The sequence below is a fragment of the Gopherus evgoodei genome, chromosome 1 (genome assembly GCF_007399415.2).
Source record: "Gopherus evgoodei ecotype Sinaloan lineage chromosome 1, rGopEvg1_v1.p, whole genome shotgun sequence".
In the NCBI taxonomy this organism is placed as follows: domain Eukaryota; kingdom Metazoa; phylum Chordata; order Testudines; family Testudinidae; genus Gopherus; species Gopherus evgoodei.
The window spans coordinates 342284289-342304127 of record NC_044322.1 but is presented as its reverse complement, the minus strand read 5'-3'; the positions used below and the strand labels follow the sequence as shown (position 1 = coordinate 342304127).

The 19839-nt window shown below is 39.8% G+C and overlaps 1 protein-coding gene across 1 annotated transcript in view; it reads right to left on the bottom strand.

The window, feature by feature from the left end:
• RELN (reelin) overlaps positions 1 to 19839 on the bottom strand; it is a 484263-nt gene that overhangs the window by 275624 nt on the left and 188800 nt on the right. Inside the window, 3 exon segments of the mRNA XM_030549629.1 lie at positions 1972 to 2050; positions 4795 to 4827; positions 12029 to 12099. Coding sequence (XP_030405489.1) covers positions 1972 to 2050; positions 4795 to 4827; positions 12029 to 12099 — 183 coding nt within the window.

Here is a 19839-nt window from a genome sequence, read left to right as displayed (position 1 = left end):
GTGGGTAGTATTAATTGAATGGGGCAGTAAATGGTAGGGACCGTTATTAATAATCCCATCCAAAAAAGGGACTGGGGGCAGGAGGAAGCAGACAAGCTAATTGCTGGTGCCCCCTTGTGGCAGATGTCCAAAGCAGATACTCCATAGGAGGGGATACAGTGATCAGATAAGTGGTTTGGTAAAGGATTTAAAGGAGCTGTTTGTTAAAGAAGCGGAATGGGGGTGGGAGGGTTGGGGTGTCTAGACTGCATAGCCATGAACCAACCCGCCCCCGCTCCCTTTATAGCCCACTTTAACCCTCATTTCGGGGGGAGGGAGGGGGATAGTAAGGTCCCAGCAGTGGGTTGGCTGGGGACCAGGATGGAAAAAATCAGGGGAGGCTGATGGAAGCCCCCACGTAGCTATTGAAATGATCATGGAGCTACCTGCACTATACACTTTTATCTGCCAGGTAGTTGCAGCCATCTAATAATAAAGTTAAGGCCTAATTAAACCACATCCAGTGTATCCTGTCTTTATTCCGGTATAGCTGGACAATGTTCATACTTAAAATCTTTCTCCTAAGACTGATATTATAATGTAGGGTATTAGCTTGTACCCAGGAGAATTATAGTTTACTGGGTTTTCAAGTGAATTATTCCCTTTGATATCATAGTGTGGCCCTGATAGTGTGGTAATGCTGCTCCCAAACTGGTTCCATATAAATACCCCTTTACCGGATAGTGGGTTTGTGACATTACATGAAGGACATCCCTTTAACAAGTCATTATTGAGTGACAGAATTGTGACATTACAATGGCTTGGTGAAGCTGTGTTTATACCTGACGTTGAGGGATGAGGGACACATGAGACTATTTTATATAAATAAATATATTTAACATTTTGTTATGTATCAATACAGTAATTTGCCCTTGTCAAGAGTGATCTTGCAATCTAAGAATATTTGCATGTTAGTGCCTATGGTATACTGTAAAATGGGAATTTATAATGGAGTCTTGTGGCTTTAAGAGCCAACGTGCTGTAGCAGTATCTCTGAGATACACCTGTAAAGGAGAGCTTTATTAATAATTGCTGATTTGTTCCCAGTTATAAGGTAGATATACAATTGTTATAATTACTTACCTCATTTGAAGTTAGTGTGAATCATCTCAATGTCATCCATCTCACATTTATCTTTGCATAAATGTCATCATTATGTATAGAGAGACAAGGTGGGGGAGGTAATATCTTCTACTGGACCAACAGAAGTTACACACTTAGCCACTCCCTCAGAATTTGGTCCTAAAAAGATATTACCTCACCCACCTTGTCTCCTTAATATCCTGGGATCGACCTGGCTACAGCTACACTGCATAACATTATGCATACACATCTAGACAAATTCTGGTCCCACTCAAGGTAATAGGAAAAACTCTCATTAACTTCAGTGGGAGAAGGATTTGCTTGATTATGGGTAATGATGTTGCATCTGTTTAAAACTATGTTTTTTATTTCACACAAAATATAAACTGAACTTTAAATTACTAAGGATACAGTGACACCACTCAAAGGAAGAATGATTTGGTGGCTACGGCACTGGGCTATGACTCAGGAGAGCAGGGTTCAGTTTGCAGCTCTGCCACAGATGTCCTTGGTAAGTCACTTAATCTCTCAATACCTGAGTTCCACATCTGTGTAATGGGGATTGTACAGCCTTTCTCCCACCGTTTGGGTGAAATTCTGGCTCTGTTGAAGTCAATGTTAATTTGCCATTGATTGCCATTGGGGTTAAGATTTCACCTTTTGTCTTTTTAGTTTATATAAGTTGTGATCCTGCAAAGACCAATACACGTATTTAACTTTGCATGCTTTGAGCAGTCCCACTGAAGTCACCTAGGTGCTACCATAATACAAATACATAACCATAATAATAATCAAAGCATATTCACTTCCTAAAACAAATGTAAAGGAAAGGAGAGACCTGAAACTTACCACATACTGGGATTCAATTCTAGCTGATGATAAGAGTCAAAGTCATCTCGTAGGATAATGCTGTCACTATGCATTTCAGCTAAAAAAAGAAATAAAGCACTGTAGGAAAGAATTCCAGTGTAATGGTCCATTTTGCTAACCAACCCTGACAATGTGTTGCCTTACCTAGAGCAAAAGTATTTCAAAATTGTAATGTAAAAAGAACAAACCTAATAAATCAAACATCAGCTTTAAGCATATAAGTGTTGTAATGCAGGATTTTCTGGGGAAAAGTTTCTTATGGTAGTGGTCTGGTCTCAATTCATTCACTCTGGATGTAATATAAACACACAGATTTTATAGGATTCAAAGCAAATGTTTTAAGAGACTGTGCTCCAAACTCCCCTTCACACTGAATCTTGTTTCTAAATACAGAGTTGGAAAAATTCCTGCATTGACAGAGAGATGGACCAGATCAGGGGTAGGCAACCTATGGCACATGTGCCGAAGGCGGCACGCTAGCTGATTTTCACACTGCCTGGGTCCTGGCCACCAGTCTGGGGGGCTCTGCATTTTAACTTAATTTTTAAAACCTTATTTACTTTACATACAACAATAGTTTAGTTATATATTATGAACATATAGAAAGAGACCTTCTAAAAACGTTAAAATGTATTACTGGCACACGAAACCTTAAATTAGAGTGAATAAATGAAGACTCGGCACACCACTTTTGAAAACTTGCTGATCCCTGGACTAGATGATCTAACACAGGGGTGGCCACCTGAGCCTGAGAAGGAGCCAGAATTTACCAATGTACATTGCCAGTGAGCCACAGTAATACGTCAGCAACCCCCATCAGCCTTCCCCCACCCCCGCCACCTCCAGCACACCGGCAGCCCTGCCAATCAGCACTTCGCCCTCCTGCCTGCTGCAATCAACTGTTTTGCAGTGTACAGGTGGCTCTGTGATGGAGGGGGGAGGAGCAAGGGTGCAGCAGACTCAGGGGAGAGGACAGGAAGGGGTGGGAGCCTTGGGGTAAGGGCTGTAGTGGGGGCAAGGCCTGGGGTTGAGCAGTGGAAAGTTGGCACCTGTAGCTCCAGCCCCGGAGTCAGCACCTATGCAAAGAGACGCATATTAAATTCCGAAGAGCTGCATGCGGCTCCGGAGCCACCTGTTGGCCACCCTGATCTAACAGGTATTTTACATCTCTAATGTCCATAGACTTGACTCTGGTATGACACAAGTTATTCAACAGTGTAAATCCACTGAGTTAATGGAGTTACTCTGGATTACATTAGAGTAAGTAAGATCAGAATCAGAATTCATGATTCTTAGTCTTCTGTGAAGGTACTTAGGAGTATATTAATAGTTAGTGATGTTAATTTTTTTTTACATATTGCTCTATAAGCATTGAACACCAGTTTTTCCCCTAGATTTGCTTTGTGGACCAAATACAGTATATTTCTGCCCAAATCAAACTCTCTGTGGTTTTCAGCCTTTATGTTTACTATTTCTCTTCTGTCATTTTGGAAAAGTTATGCTGACATAAATGGACAGATATCCTTGATACCCTTTGTAATGCTGAATAGTGTAGTACTCCACAGATAGTCCCACTGAAGGGAATGAGACCACAGCGGAATACGGTACTACTCAGCGGGAGCAAGGGTATCAGAATCCGGGCCAAATTGATAAACACATGATGGAAAAGCCTTCAATGCATTCCAACATTTTAAATGTTTTGGAAATGATAAGCCTGATCCTGACATCACATGGTTTTACATCAGTATAACTCCAATCACTTCAGCGGTATTATTCCTAATTAACATTTGTGCAAATGAGATCATAATTAGACTCTATGGGCATATCCAAAAACACTCTTTTTAAAGCCAGCAACAAGTAAGTATGATCACTGGAGAGTACTGAACATTGGGACACACAGGCTTATAGTCATGGAGGTCTCTCTTTTTTAAGCTCTATTTTAGGACTTGACAGGCCACTGTTTCAGAGCATTGCCTAGTCACTCCAGCACAGCTATATAAGGCAAAATGGACTGCAAACAACTGTGTCCATGTTCAGAGGTACCTACACAGAGTGACACCTGTTAGGTCCATCTCTCAACTGTGTTAAACAGAATACACAAAACTAGTCAGAAAATAATCTGTTTTGATATTCAATCAGATCAGGAATTCAACTAGACCACAGAATACTTGTTTCTTTTTCTATTTGTTTTCATAGCACATAAAGCCAGACAGAGGCCTATTGCTCCTGTACTGACATAAAAGAGTAATAAGCAGGCTAATGTGCCCCTTACTCCCTTGTGCCAGTGTGTCATGCCATATGGATTGGAAGGAGTGGGAGTGGACGGAGTCTTGACTACCTTCCCACAATTTACCCAGCAACACAGTTAATGCAGCAGGTCAGGAGTTGTACGCTTCCTCATGTATAGATTTTTGTAGTTTGCTCCCTCCCTGAAGCAGCAGGAAGAACAGGTGCACAATCTTCCTACCGGGCTGCACCAGGGATGGTGCAAGAGCACAGTATCTCTTACTACAGGCTAAATCACAAACTGATAATCTAGCCTGTAATTAGAGAGGCAAGTTATGAGACACCATGTATTCATGCCGCAAGAACTCAGAGCCAATAAGCAAGTGGCAATGAAAAAATCATGATAAATAGCAAACCAACCAGAACTAGATTTAATTTGATCCCTTTTAAATGAGTCTCATATTTATTTGAATTTCCCCAAAGCCACAATTTCTATATGACTTTACAGGCTATTTATGTATAAAAAGCTAGTGATTTCAAGTTATGACAATAATAGTAAACACTTTTAGCACATACCTAGATGAGGATGCAATGAGGCTTCTGTCGGAGCTGAGGAAAATAAAGACAAATAATATGTGAATTTTGACTAAAATAGGAATTAAATACTGTATTTAAATTCTGTACAGTGTAAAATATCTTGTAATAGCATACATGTTATTAAGTGAATTATACTGAAGTTTTAATTTATGAAGAATAGGGTATAAATTAAATAATATGATAAAAACAAACATCTAGAAAATGATGGTAGAATTGTTTTCTACTTAAAAGAAAAGTCAATAAGTACACTAAATAACAGTTACAAGCAGTTTTACCTGTAGACAAAGAGAGAACATTTTTAAAGTGGGGCTAGGAGACATAACTAGAAATAATTGGAAGATATTAATACAGGAAAAAATTAAGTTGAATATCAGTAAAAAAATTCCCAAGATTGAGATCTGTTAGATTATGGAATAGTTGCCCATGATAAGAAGCAAAAGAACGCACTCTTAGGTCATTTAAACTTTACTATACTGTATAAAGAAATGCAAAATAATATTATAAGGGCTGACTTTGGCCCTGATTCAGCAAAACTCGTAATAATACATTTAACATTAAGCAAGTGCTTAAGTGCTTTGCAGAATTATGTCCTTCATAGGTCTTTTCCATCTGTGATTTCCATCATACAATAAAATATATTTTAAAAATCCAGTGCATGGTTGTGGCCTATGTGAAATTTAAAAATCTTATGAGATTTTGATCTTTTACTAACACTATGTAATGATAATCTCAAACTAAAGCAGAGAAGATTCAGCATTTGTTCCTCCTACCACAGAGACAGACTAGGCAGCTGAATCTGAGCATTCTTATCCAGAAAGCATGTAGAAAACTCCTTGCAGAGAGGAAGAGCTTGACTCTTACTATAGAAACATCCTGAATTAACCAAGTTGTTCACCATATGGAAAAATTTTGCAGATTGGGACTTTGCTGATACAATGGTAGAGGAAAATCAATCTTTCTTCATTTGCTGTACAGATATGGTATGAATTAAAAAACACTTTATGCTATAAATGGTCAGACTCAGAACAAGACTTCTGTCACTGACGTAGCCATTTTCTTTCCCACATCATTAGATGCAGGATCATCAGTAGATAATAAATACCTGTGAGGACACATCTGGAGAAGCGGATGTTTAGAAGCCACTGAATTGCTGGTCACTGACACAAGATTATGATAATGTAGTATTAGGTCAATTGGCTGAGCAGGATTTCTCCCCAGTGTCATCTGAATTTAAACAGGTCACTAGCTATTGAGAGCAAACCAATAAAATGTGCTCCAAGTAGAGAGGCTATGTCTACACTGCAAAGTGAAGGTGTGATTGTAACATGGATAGGCATACCCATGTTAACTTTAATTTAGCAATGGCCTGCTAAACCCAGGGTTGTGAGTTCAATCTCTGAGGGGGCCACTTGGGGATCTGGGGCAAAATCAGTACTTGGTCCTGCTAGTGAAGGCAAGGTGCTGGACTTGATGACCTTTCAGTGTCCCTTCCAGTTCTATGAGATAGGTATATCTCCTTATATTACATAATATTTATGTTATATTATATTATTAATAACAACAGTGGATGTGGTGGTACAGGCTTCTACACGAGCTAAAAACCAGACTAACAAGCCCTCCAGGGACCCTTTGCAGTGTAGACATACTCTAAAGCTCTTGTTAATGAGCCTTATTGTAAATGAGAATGCAGCCCATGATGTCTTGAAAAATGTTGTATTGAAAAAAAAATGCTATCTTGAATTATGTAAATAGTAAAAAGGTAGCCTAGGCTCAATCCTGCAACCCCAAGGCTACATCTACACTTGAAACTGGGAGTGTGATTCCCAGCTCAAATGCCCATACTTGTCCAATCTTATTGTCTAAAAATAGTAATGCAGTCAAGGTAGCATGGGCAGCAGTGAATGGAGTCATGGGCTAGTTGACCGGACCCCACTGGTACATAGGGCAGCTATCCCATGCCACTGCCTGCTGGTGCCTGCATTACCTGCAGCTACATTACTGTTCTTAGTGCACTAGCTCAATGAGAACTATCTCAAGTATGTCTATTCAAACTGGGACTCATACCCCAAGCTCCAAGTGTAAACATAGCCTTAAACACATAAATTCCATTGACTTCCGTGTGTCTCTTTGTTTGTGGACAAGGAATTCAGGATTAGGTTCCTAAGAGGTTCAATAAAATAAAAGCACAGGCTTTTCAATTATATACATAACACAAAACAAATCTAGTTGTAACAATGGACTGCCCATTACACCAAACTGATGATAATTATGCCTATTAGCACAACTAATTATTAATTTAAAAAACAAAAGGTGGAGTTAGACAAACACTAAATGTAGAACAAAATACTTTTGTGACAAATAAACATTGTTGAGGGAGACTACATTTTCCACTTTTCTACTGTATCCAAATGCTGATGTATTTTTGCCTCAGGTATCCCTTCACCTAATTTGTCATTCAAATTCCTCAGCTAAAGATGACAAATTACACAAAGGCTATGAATTTACCATTTAATGAGTGATGAATCTAGACTTTCATCTCCCCAGGAATAATTTCTTTATTACATTTTATATTTTATTGCAATACAGCACTGTTTTGACCTTCAGGTATTATAATTAAGGTCCCAAAATGTTATACATTTGGAGCATCACACAAAATTGATTGTAGTGGTTTTCTAGCTATTCTCAAATCTTCCCTTTTTATCGGTCCAAAGGATTACTTATTTTAAAGCAATGAAATTATACACAGGCTGATACTGCACAGCTGAGAGGCAAATTAAGTCTCCTCAAGTTATTTCACTAAAGTTCAACAAAATAGCATATGCTCCAAAAGAAAGTAATAATGTAGAACCATGAAAAATTCCTACTTATTTTTTAAAAGTATCATAAACTGTAATAAACTTGACAAAAGATAGGGAAAAAAAGAGTATTTAATATTTATTTAAAATTGTGATTCTCAGTTAACAAATCCCCCTCAGACCCTTCAAGTGGGCAGCTTGAAATGTATATGGCATATGTGTGTGGATTAAAAATGCATATAGCTTCGATGGGGATGACACTCTCTTTTTTAAAAACTATGTAAATGAGTTGATTATACATTATTTAAATAACAATATAAATAATAAATAGTTATAGGGCCTAGACAGTGCTTTACCACACATGAATTGTGCCATGCAAATAATAGAGTCACACTGCCCAATAGTGCTTAGGCACGAGCAGGTACAATAGAGAACAATACAAGGAAAAGGAGGAGGCTTGCCATACAATGATTGGTAACCTTTTCCAAGTGTAGGGGGCAGCATTGCAGAAGGCACATAGTAAGGAGTGATTAAAGGAGAGAAAGGAAACTATGCTACAATCATGAGCAACACAAAAGGAATAAAAGGGGGTGGTGGAGCCAATGAAGTCAAATATATAAGAGAGGACAGAATTACAGAGTCCTTTGAATTAACAGTTTGAATTTTATGTGGACAACAAGTGGAAGCCAGCACAAAGACACAAGTAAGGGGAAGATGTTATTACATCATCAGGAAAGGAACCAGTGTTTTGGATGAACAGGAGAGGAGAGAAATGGGAAAGGGGAGATAAGATATGAGAAACTGCAGTAGCTGACATGTTAGCTAAATAAAAGTTGGCACTACCCAGAATTGAACTGCTAACAGAACACAAATTAAATGTAACTATGTCCCACCAATGCCAGTGCAGACTAGAGACACCTGAAAGTGGGTAGGCAAAAATGACATGTACAGGAAGGTTCACAGCCTATCTACAGCAGCAAGTAAACATCAGAGTGTATATAACTCAAAACAGGCTAGGCAAAGCCTACTATAAGGAGCCGCCCATAATCCTCGCTTTTACAAGCAAAATCCTTAGTAAACAAATGGACTTTGTGCTGAGCTCTAATAGCTAACAAATTTAGACTCTATTAGATCAAAAGGGGAAGTGAGGTACTGGGTCATCAGCTCTTCTAGGAAAACGTCTTGCCCAGAATTTCAAACCCAGAGACTGTTAGCTGCAGCACATCAGTTCCTCACAAAGGGGCATATGAATAGATGCTCATGGTATGTTGTGAAGAATATGTAAGATGCTAATCTCCCTCTTTTTTTCCTTAGCAGTTTGATGAAGAACAAAATAAAAAATAATTATTTTTTTCAGACTGCAGCCAATATTTTCTATTTACTATAAAGAACTATTTAAACACTGAGGTTGAACCTTTCCCTCCAGAGTATGTTGCCTTAGGATTGCTTTACTTGCATGGACACACAAGTCAAGGAACTCTGTGTCATTTCTGAACTCAAGCCCTCCGTGTAATTTTATAAAATACTAAAGTGTGCCTAGAAAAGCCTCCAATTTATGTTTCAATGTAAGAAAAAATCAGCCTATCAAGCACATTTTGCGTAAATATCGTAGAAAGTGACTGGAAGAAAATAGAAAAATGAGAATTTGGGCTGAATCTCAGGATAAACTTCCCTACAGTGATATCTCTAAGACTGTGGAGTAGGCTCCTTAAAGAATCAGTGGAAACCCCATAACGTGTGACATTTAACACTAGATAGGACAAAGCTAGAAATTATGCATCAAAGTGACAATTCTGCACTGGCAGGGAATAATCTGTTTCCTTCTCTAATTTCTATGGTCCTATGACTAAGGCTACAAGTTTGTCATGGAGGTCAGGGAAATCACACATTCTGTGAATTTCCGTGACCTCCGTGACTTCTGCAGTGGCTGGTGCGGATGGCTCAGAGGCCACCTGAGCAGCTCAGGCAGCTCCTGGGCCAGCTGCACCGACCATTCCTGGGGCAGTCTTGGGCCACTGTGCCCCTCTCCCGCAGCAGCAGCAGGAGTTTGGGTGGCGGACTCAGGGCTGGGGATTGGGGTATGTGAGGGAGGAAGGCCTATGGGCGGTGCTTACTTTCGGGGCTCTGCACGCTGCCTCCGCCTGCAGGCATCGCCCCTACAGCTCCCATTGGCCGCAGTTCCTGGCCAATGGGAGTTGTGGAGACGGCACTTGGGGTGGAGCCAGCACACAGAGCTGCCTGGCTGCGCCTCTGCCTAGGAGCTGAGGGATGTCACCACTTCCAAGGAGGCCCAGAGCCTGGTAGGGAGCCTGCCAGCCCTGCCAACCCCCGCTCCCCTGCAGCACCCATGGCACCCCCAGGCTGCCTCCCCATCTCAAAATTTAGTCAGGGTTATATAGTACAAGTCATGGACAGGTCATGGGCTGTGAATTTTTGTTTACTGCCTGTGTCCTGTCCGTGACTTTTACTAAAAATACCCATGACAAACATAGCCTTACCTATGACACTTCTCTAGTTAGCGGCAACTACATTAGCCACCCCTCTAATCCACTGATACTCTCCTTATTCCAGAGTACTATACTATTAGCTATCTTTACAAAAGCTTTACTATTTCTATACTGTACTATCCTACCCCGTCTAGAGCTATGTAATGTAATTCAGCAAGTCTAATCCTTTGCCAGCATGATTTTGCTTTGGCAAGTGTTTATTAGTGTATTAGTTTTACTCCACCCTAATCAAGGAAACATGTTTTTTTGGCTAACTTCTTTTAAAGAAATAAACCTCCTGCAAAAGCCGGGGTGTGGCAGCAAATGCTTTGGAGTTGGGAAGAAGCTAGGCCTGGTGACACCATCCAATCTCAGATCTCAGCCCACATTTCTGAGTCTTCACCTAGGAGTTGCACTGTCAGTGCAAACAACATATCCAAAACTGTACTCCAGTGCTACACTCTTGAAATTCCGCCACTGTTCACAGCAAAACCATCTTCCCAGGCCCCTGCAACTACCGCTCTCTCTTGCCCTGCACATGCAGCCCATGTCTAGATCTTGTCAATTCTTCCCCACATTTCCAAAATCCAACCTTTTCTTTCTGTTCACATAGTGAAAACACTGATCCAGGCTTTCGTCATCTCCCATCTTGATTACTGTAACCTTTGTACAGCACCTAGCATAATAGCTTCTGGTTCATGACTAGGGCTCCTAGGTGTTACAATAATAACAATAATTCATTATGGCTTCCCCCAACATCTCCAATCATGTTCTTCTAGTTCACTCAAAACACAGCTACTAATACCATCTTACCAGCTCATCAGTCTGACAAAGGCAGCCTCCTCTTTTAACCCCTCTAGTTGCTTCCTATTTTCTACCCCCCATCAAATTAAAGTTTCTTGTCCTCACCTTCAAGGCTCTGCATAACTCTACCACTCACAGCTTCATTCTGTTTGTTTCATTCTCTTGATCAAATATTCAGCTACATCTTCCTATAAAAAGCCGAACATAAAAACATTCCCAAACTCATCAAAAATATCTGCAGTTCTGTCTGATGCTTAAAGGGGCTTATCTCATGGAATTTCCCCTTATTTATGAATCTGCATGATGCAGCTCTGATTTTGGAATATTTCTTTTGGATTGACCACAGACATACTTTTTGGCCATTTTTCCACTGTCTCTTCTAACATGAAAATGGGATTGTTGGGGTGTATACATAAAACTCGAGTCAGTGTAAATGCAGAAGTTCCTTTGCTTTTCCACCATAAGTGATGAATACCCACTTCAGCATCAAGTATTTTAATGAAGGGTGTTCAGTGTAGTATGTCCTGTTTGTAGACATACTTTCACAATATAAGATTTATTATCAGATCATTCATCAAAAGGATTTATATGATAACCTATAGCAACAATTTGAGTTTTGAAGAAGTTAGTATACTTCAAACACTCCTGTTTAGCTTTAAAAATGATCAAATGTTGTAGCTGACTAGCAGAAATCTGATGACCTACTTTTGCAAAATGGGAAAACAGATTCTTTAAAAAATACCATCCAGATCAATGGTAAATGAAACTTTAGCTTCAGGCATATTGCATTTTTTTTACAGTTAATACATTCATAGTTATTCAACCTGTGTTTCTGACAAAAATAGAGGTTAGCATGTTTTAAAAGTTTCAGAGTATTTTAGAATATGCTTTATTTTAATTTTTTTATGTTCCTTCTTGTTTAACAATTGGGACCTACATATGAAATCCTGATTACTCATTAGGAGGTGCAAATGTAAAAAGGTAACTCACTTCAGGATATAAAAAGATCCTAACTCCAGATTTTCTCTGATCAATGAAATAGCCTCTTTCCATGATGAATTATACTGATATGAATAAAAATGTAGAAAGCACATTTGACATTAAATTTTAAAATGCAGTAGCTCTCACCTCCCTGTTCACACAACTGCTGTGCTAAGGCATCCTTGAATATAACTTGGCCTCTGTGGGTAGCTGTAGCCCTGGAAATATAAAGAGACAAAAATAAATAATGTGGCAAACTTATTTACATAAATGGATGGTCAAATCAAAGATGAGCTTCTGGTTTTTTTACTCTTCCCCAGTCCTCCTTTTGGAAGAATAACTTGTTTATTTTTATTTTGCTTTACTTAATTTTATTTACTTTATTTTGCTTCACCTGAATCAAAATGATTCATCTAGTAGTAAAAAGGCACCACAACATGCTATTTGCAAGCACAGAGCTCAGCAGAGGACATTATATTTTAGGTCATCACCTGGATAGGACTAAGCATGTTTCAAAATTAATGTGAGTTGCCTGAGAAGGGCTGTTGTGGAAGGTAAGAGGAACGAACATAGGAGAGATGTTCACAAAGCAGCCCCTGTAAAATCCCTATCAGCTGATCCAGGGAGCAATAGTTATATTAGTTTTGGAGAAAGTGACATTTATTTGCAGTAATGTATCTGCCAGAACAAAAAGGAATAAATGTAAAATTCAGTCTTTTAGATGCAATGGGTTCACAAGGCAAAGCCCACCTAGAGCTGCCATAGTATTGATGTCCATCAGTAAAAAAGTTCCTTCCTCAGGAGCTTTAATTTGCCTTTTGATCATGCAGGAAAGTCCCACTGACACTAACTGGAGTTACAAATGCGTATTGAGCTTGTCATCTTGGTAGATATAATAGAAAATGTCCATATAAGTTGCAAATATTAGGGATTTTATATCAGCGTTCCAAACCTGGGGCTATATCATGCTCTCATTGATGTTAATGGAAAAACTCCAGCTAATATTGATAATGGGCTCAGAGGCATGTCTATACTGCATCTGTGTTTGAACTTCCCTGCCTGAGTCCACAGACATGTGCTAGTGAGGCTCATGCTAGTGTGCTAAATATAGCTGTGTACACAGTGGGGCTTGGGCTGGAACTCCGGCTCTCAGCTGCAAGGACTAGTTTGCAAAACTGGGGCTATAACGTATAATTTTATTTGTTTTGAAAAATAATGTCTAAAATGTCCTCTTCTCCCATAAAAGCAACACATATTGTATTTAGGACAAATACATTTCATTCTGTTCATAGTCACAATAGCATGTTTATGAAGTGAACTGATCAACAGAATTTAAAAAACTAAATTTAATTAATAAGCTAAATTGTTTTCATCAAGCTTTGAAGAGGATTGGCCACAGTTTTTGATCACTAAAAAGGCAAATTGCTTAGAAGTCATCAGTGTTTGATCATTAGAAAAACAGAGTAGCACCCTCAGTTTCTTTGTCTAGACCAGCTGAGGAAAGAAAATCCTTGGTTCCTTTAAAATGCATCTTTCCTTCTTCCCTTATGGGATGGAAGAAGGTAAGAGGGGAGCTATGTGGCTGATTCTGATTGGTTGGACAGAAGAGTGCAGCATAAGCCTATTTGCTTCCATGCAACAATTATAAAGCTTTCCCCCTCCCCAAGCATGCCATTGTGTGCTGGAAAGAAAAGCCCCTCCCTAGCACTTCTTCCCTTTGAATTAGAGCAGGGCTGAGTTTTCAGGTCTTGCTGTGGGCTTCCTGCTGGTTGCCTTTTGGGGGCTGGGAAGGAGTGTTTCCTTCACTACCAAACTGGTCAGGCTGGGTACATTTTTTCATCTTCCTCTCAGCAGCCCAGGGAGCCAATGGGTAGCTTAGGTTATAAAATTCATTTTGTCACAACTCGTCAGGTGCCCAATGCAGTTAATTGTTCAGTAGGAGGGTCCAATTCCCTGATAAGCCATAACTGGAAGCAGATTAGGAGAAGGCATCACCTAAAGAAGGTGGGGAATGGGGTTGGGCTCCTAATATCTGGTACAGTGAGGAGAAACCCCCTTTCCATTCCCTTTAGCACTTCATGAGGAGAGAACGCTGGGGTCCCAGCACTGGTACTAGGACCAGGCTAATAGGATGGGGGGGCTGAGAGCAGGCCTTCACCAGGCGGAACAGATTACAAAAGAAGGATGATCTGCACTGGATGAGAGTTATTGCTGGATAGTTCACAGATGTGTTAAGAAAGCTGCAGCTTAATGAAACCACATCCCTGGTGTCTTGTCTGTCTTCCTGCAGTGTCTGGAACAATAAGTGTGAGCTGTACAACACATTTTTAAAATGCAAATACAATGAAAAAATAAGTCCCGAGAAATCTTCATAGGGACACTCTTTCAGGATTTCAAACACTTTTTACAGTTGTGTGAAATATGGCATAACTTATAACATTACTATATTAGCACATGCTGTCTGTGTTATTGTGACCCCGTGGCCATGTAGTAGAAAAGAAAAGAAGTATAATAATAAGAAGAAATACATTATTTTGGCACATGAAAACAGCAAAGAATTCCGAAAACTTTACAGACCCCTTTAAAAACCTGAGCTAAAATACAGCGAGCTTTCAAAATTCTTAAAGCACCATCCTATGTACAGAACACACACATTGTTTTTAAGTGCTCACAGTTCTAAGCTTATGGATATTCAGGGAGATTATTTATTATTTCTATTATATTTATATACTTACCCTCACAGTGAAAAATGGGTACAGAGGTTAGAATGCTACCAAAAAAAATATTCTCCAAAATAGAGAATGTATGCTCTGCAATCCATAGGAGCAATTGGCCAGCCTTCTTGAAAGGACCAGATATAGTGAATGCAGTCAATAGACTAAATACCAGAACATTCCAAAGCCAGCTGTTGCTAGAAATCCAAAATAAAGAGATGTTACATATATAGTTAGTTGTGTGTTGTATATGTGACAAAATCAGGCTCCTTGTGCTCCTGTGCACACATAGGAAAATGCCACAAGAGAAGTGGGGCAGATATTTTCCTGCTTGATTCTGTTCCTCAATCAAACCAACACATGGAGAGGCCTCTTCACAGATCCTCTAGAATTGAAATTGTTATGCTGGAGGTTGGGTGAAACCTCTGTGAAGCTGGTGGGCACAACATCTGCCTTCATTTAGGATAAATTTAAAATGTAATTTAGCTCCTTTAAGGATCAGGTAATTGAAACAATAGGAGATGCCAGCCAAAACATAGGCACACGGCAAGGTTGGAGTAGGAGTTCACCTCTACGGTTTGAGGGATTTTTCCCTGACATTTGAATGCAAACGCAGGGGGCTGGGTACTGGAGGTAGTGATGGATGCATATGAGTGTGAGACAGCGAGAAGCTGCTGAAATATCATAGACACAGACAGAGAAAACAGCAAGGAAGCCCAAGAGACTGCCAAGGGAACACAATAAAAAAGAAAAAGCTAAGAGACTTTTTGGGTAGCACATTGGCTAAAAAGAATCTTGAAACTGTGAGCAAAGAAACTGTCTCCTATTGTTTGATTCTTACTATGTTCAGGGAAACAGACTTTTATCTATATTCTTTGTAAATAAACAGGATTGCATCAAAGAAATACACAACTCCACCATTTATTTATTTCCTTAATGGAAACAACCCACAAGACCCTGAAAATTGGCTAAGTGTGCAGCTCAAAAGGGATAACAGAGCCACTGAGGGACATTCTGGGGTAGATTTTCAGAAAGCCTTTGACAAAGTCCTTCACCAAAGGCTATTAAGCAAAGTAAATAGTCATGGGATAAGAAGGAAGGTTCTCTCTCATGGACTGGTAACTGGTTAAAAGATAGGAAACAAAGGGAATAGAGAGAGGTAAATAATGGTCTCCTCCAAGGGTCTGTATTGGGTCCACTTCTATTCAATATATTCATAAATGATCTGAAAAAAGGGGTAAACAAGTGAGGTAGCAAAATTTGCAGATGATACAAAACTACTCAAGATAGTTAAGTCTCAGGCAGACTGTGAAGAGCTACAAAAGGATCTCTCAAAAGTGGGTGACTGGGCAACAAAATGGCTGATCAAATTTAATGTTGATAAATGGAAAGTAATGCACATTGGAAAACATAATCCCAACTATACATATAAAATAAGACAGTCTATATTAGCTGTTACCACTCAAGAAAGAGATTTGGGAGTCATTGTGGATAGTTCTCTGAAAACATCCACTCAATGTGCAGCAGCGCTCAAAAAAGCTAACAGATTCTTAGGAACCATTAGGAAAGAAATTGACAATAAGACAGAAAATATCATATTTCCTCTATATAAATCCATGGTACAGTCATATCTTGAACACTGTGTGCAGTTCTGGTCACCCCATCTCAAGAAAATATATTAGCATTAGAAAAAGTACACTGAAGGGGAATAAAAGAGATTAAGGGTGTGGAACAGCTTCCATATGAGGAGAGATTAAAAAGACTGGGACTTCTCTGCTTTGAAAAGAGATGAATGAGTGGTGATCTGATAGATATCTAATAAATCATGACTGGTGTGGAGAAAGTGAATAAGGAAGTTTTATTTACCCTTTCACATAACACAAGAACTATGGGGCACCCAATGAATTTAATAGGCAGCACATTTAAAACAAACAAAAGGAAGTACTTCTTCACACAACACACAGTCAGATGCTGTGAAGGCCAAAACCGTAATGGGGTTCAAAAAAGAATTACCATATATACTTCATCATAAGCCAGTTTGTATATAAGCCAACCCCACCCCAAGATGGATAAGTAAAAATGGAAAATTTTTATAACCCGTTCATAAGCCGACCCTATCATTAGGGGTCAGCAAACTTTGGCTCCCAGGCCATCAGGATAAGCCGCTGGCAGGCTGAGATGGTTTGTTTACCTCGAGCATCTGCAGGCATGGCGGTAACCCTAAGTAAACAAAGTGTTCTGGCGTGCCACCTGCTTACCCTGACAGGCTGGGACAGCAACTGGTGGGGAAATATTTTTTGGGGGAAAAGCTGGGAGTCAAGGAAGTAACCCCTGTGATCACCCCACATGACCCCACCTCTAGCCCGGGACGCCCACACTCTCCCCATCCCATCCCTTCCCATCTTATCTAGGGAGGGCCAGGGTAGGATGTCTCTGGCCTGGCTGGAGCTGCTCCAGCAGGCTGGGCAGCGCACCCACAGCATGTTCCAGCGGCCTGGGCTGGGCAGTGTGGCTGCGGCATGTTCCAGTGCCCGGGCGGCGCAGCCACAGGCTGCTCTGGGGGGCGCAGCCAAGTGGCACAGCTGCAGCCTGTCAGCCCTGGAGCTGCAGCTGCTTTGGAGGCTGGGGGGGAGAGCAGCGTAGCCAGAAGGGGAGAGACTCTGGCTCTGCCTCTTCCCTTCTGTCTCTGCTGGCTATGCTGCCTCTCCTTGATCCCTCTGTTGGGGGCAGGAGCTGTGTCCCACCTCTCCCTCGCTATACCCATTCAAAAGATGACCCCCTTCTCTGGTGCTTCCCTTTTTTACTAAAAAAATTAGGCTTATGAACGTGTGTATATACAGTAGATAAATTTATGGAGAATAGGTACATCAATGATTATTAGTCAAGATGGCCAGGAATACAAACCCATGCTCTGGGTGTCCATAAGCCTCTGACTGCCTGATGCTGGGATGACAGAGGATGGATCACTTGATAATTGCCCTGTTCTTGTTCATTCCCTGCAAAGCATCTGGGATTGGCCACTGTCAGAAGACACAATACTGGCGTAGACTGGTCTGACCCAGTGTGGCCATTCTTCTGTTCTTCTCTTCCCTATTTATGCATCCCAAGATCACATTTGCTCTTTTGGCTGCAGTGTCACACTGGGAGCTCATGTTCAGCTGATTATCCACCACGAACTCTAGCTTTTTTTCAGTGTCAGGATAGAGTCCCCCATCCTGCAAGTATGGCGTATATTTTTTGTTCCTAGTTGTACATATTTACATTTGGTGATATTAAAATGCATATTGTTTCTTTGTGCCCAGTTCACCAAGTGAGCCACATTGCTCTGTATCAGAGATCTATCGTCTACATTATTTGCCACTGCCCCAATTTTGTGTCATCTGCAAACTTTATCAGTGACGATTTTATGTTTTTTTCACGTCATTGATAAAAATGTTAAATATTGTAGGGGCAAGAACCTATCCCAGTGGGACCTAACTGGAAACACACCCACTCAGTGGTGATTTGCCATGCACAATTACATTTTGAGTCCCAGCTAGTCAGTTAGCTAGTTTTTAATTCATTTAATATGTGGCATGTTAATTTTATATTGTTCTAGTTTTGTGGAACCAAGTCAAACAGCTTACAGAAGTCTAAGTATATTACATCAACACTATTGCCTTTATCAACCAAACTTGTAATCTCATCAAAAAAAGATATCAAGTTAGTTTGACAGGATCTATTTTCAATGTACTCATGTCAATTGCATTAATTACATTACTCTCCGTAATTCTTTATTAACTGAGCCCTATATAAGCCACTGCATTATCTTGTCCAGGACTGATGTTAGGATGACAGGCCTATATTACCACATGTAATGGACGCAGTTAAATCAGTTAAAAACTGTGTGTGGACCAGGCCCTGTCGAGATTATAGCTCATTAGGAACACGCTGAAGCATTTAGAGCCTTTCACCTGTTGATCACTAGTTTGAATGCTGCCCAGTTCATTAGCAATTAAAAGTTGTTCCCATCTAATGGAAGTTTGGTAGCCCTAAATAAGATTAGCGTGGAGCATCCCAGTTCCAGCTCCCAGGTCACAAATTCACTGCCATGTTTTGCAGTAGACTGTACGCTCTTTAGGGCAGAGACTCTCTTTTATTGTGTATTTGTATTGTGCCTACCACAATAGCCATACTAAAGGTGACAATAGAGAATCAGGCCTGAGACTCTTTTGAAGTCAGGGATTGGTTGCAACGGCAGCTCTGTGTCACTTGTTCTTGCCTCCCGTCCGCATTTTATCAAGAAGGTATAGGAGGGGCTTACCAGATTGTATGGCACTTTGACTGACCCTCAGCCAGCACAATTCCTATAAGACTATGGCAAGTGGCATAATTTAGAGCAGCCCTAAGTTAGGCCAGGAGTTGTTTTGGTCCCTGACTGGACCAGGATCAGGGTTGAGTGATTTAAATCACCTAGTGGAAAACCTTGATTCAAATAATTGATTTTAATCAACTTTTCTGTTTGTACTTTAGGTATTTTCTAAAGAAAGGAGCATTTTCATTGGTTATGACCATTAAAACATGTTGACTTACAACAAAATAGAGCTTTTACACTAGATTTAGTACACCTTTTTGCTACCCATAAGGGTAAAGTATAACTATGTATATTTATTTGAGCCATTATGTAGCTTAATATTTTCAGCTTCTCATTAATTGTACATTTTTAGTATGTTGGAAAATGATGAATGTTATATTGCTTATTTACTAGATAAACTTTTTGCTCGTGATTTGTGTCAAACTACATTAGGATGGTAACTGGAATTTAATTAAACACACAAAACAGCATATTAAATTTATTTTTATTAAACTGAACAGCCCTAAATGTTTTGGATACAGAAATTTCTCTTATCAAAACATGATTTACATTTAAAACTACATGATTTATTGAAGGAACAAGAGGACTTAACTGTATTCAGTGAATTAAACTGATTAGTTTGGGTCAACCAGGGAAAATTTTCAAATATGACTAAGTAAAAGTGACTAGAGATTTACTTCCTATTCACCTAAGTGTCTTGAAAATGAGACAACAATCTCCTAAGTTACTTAGGCTGATAAATAATGGAATCATCACATATCAGCACTACACAATTTGGAGCAGAAAACAAAGATGAATGCCATATCTAACAGTGTATGTTTGTGAGAAAAATAATGGATTCCCAGATTTTTCATGTTTAAAAAAGAAACATTTCTGAGAGATGGTCTAAA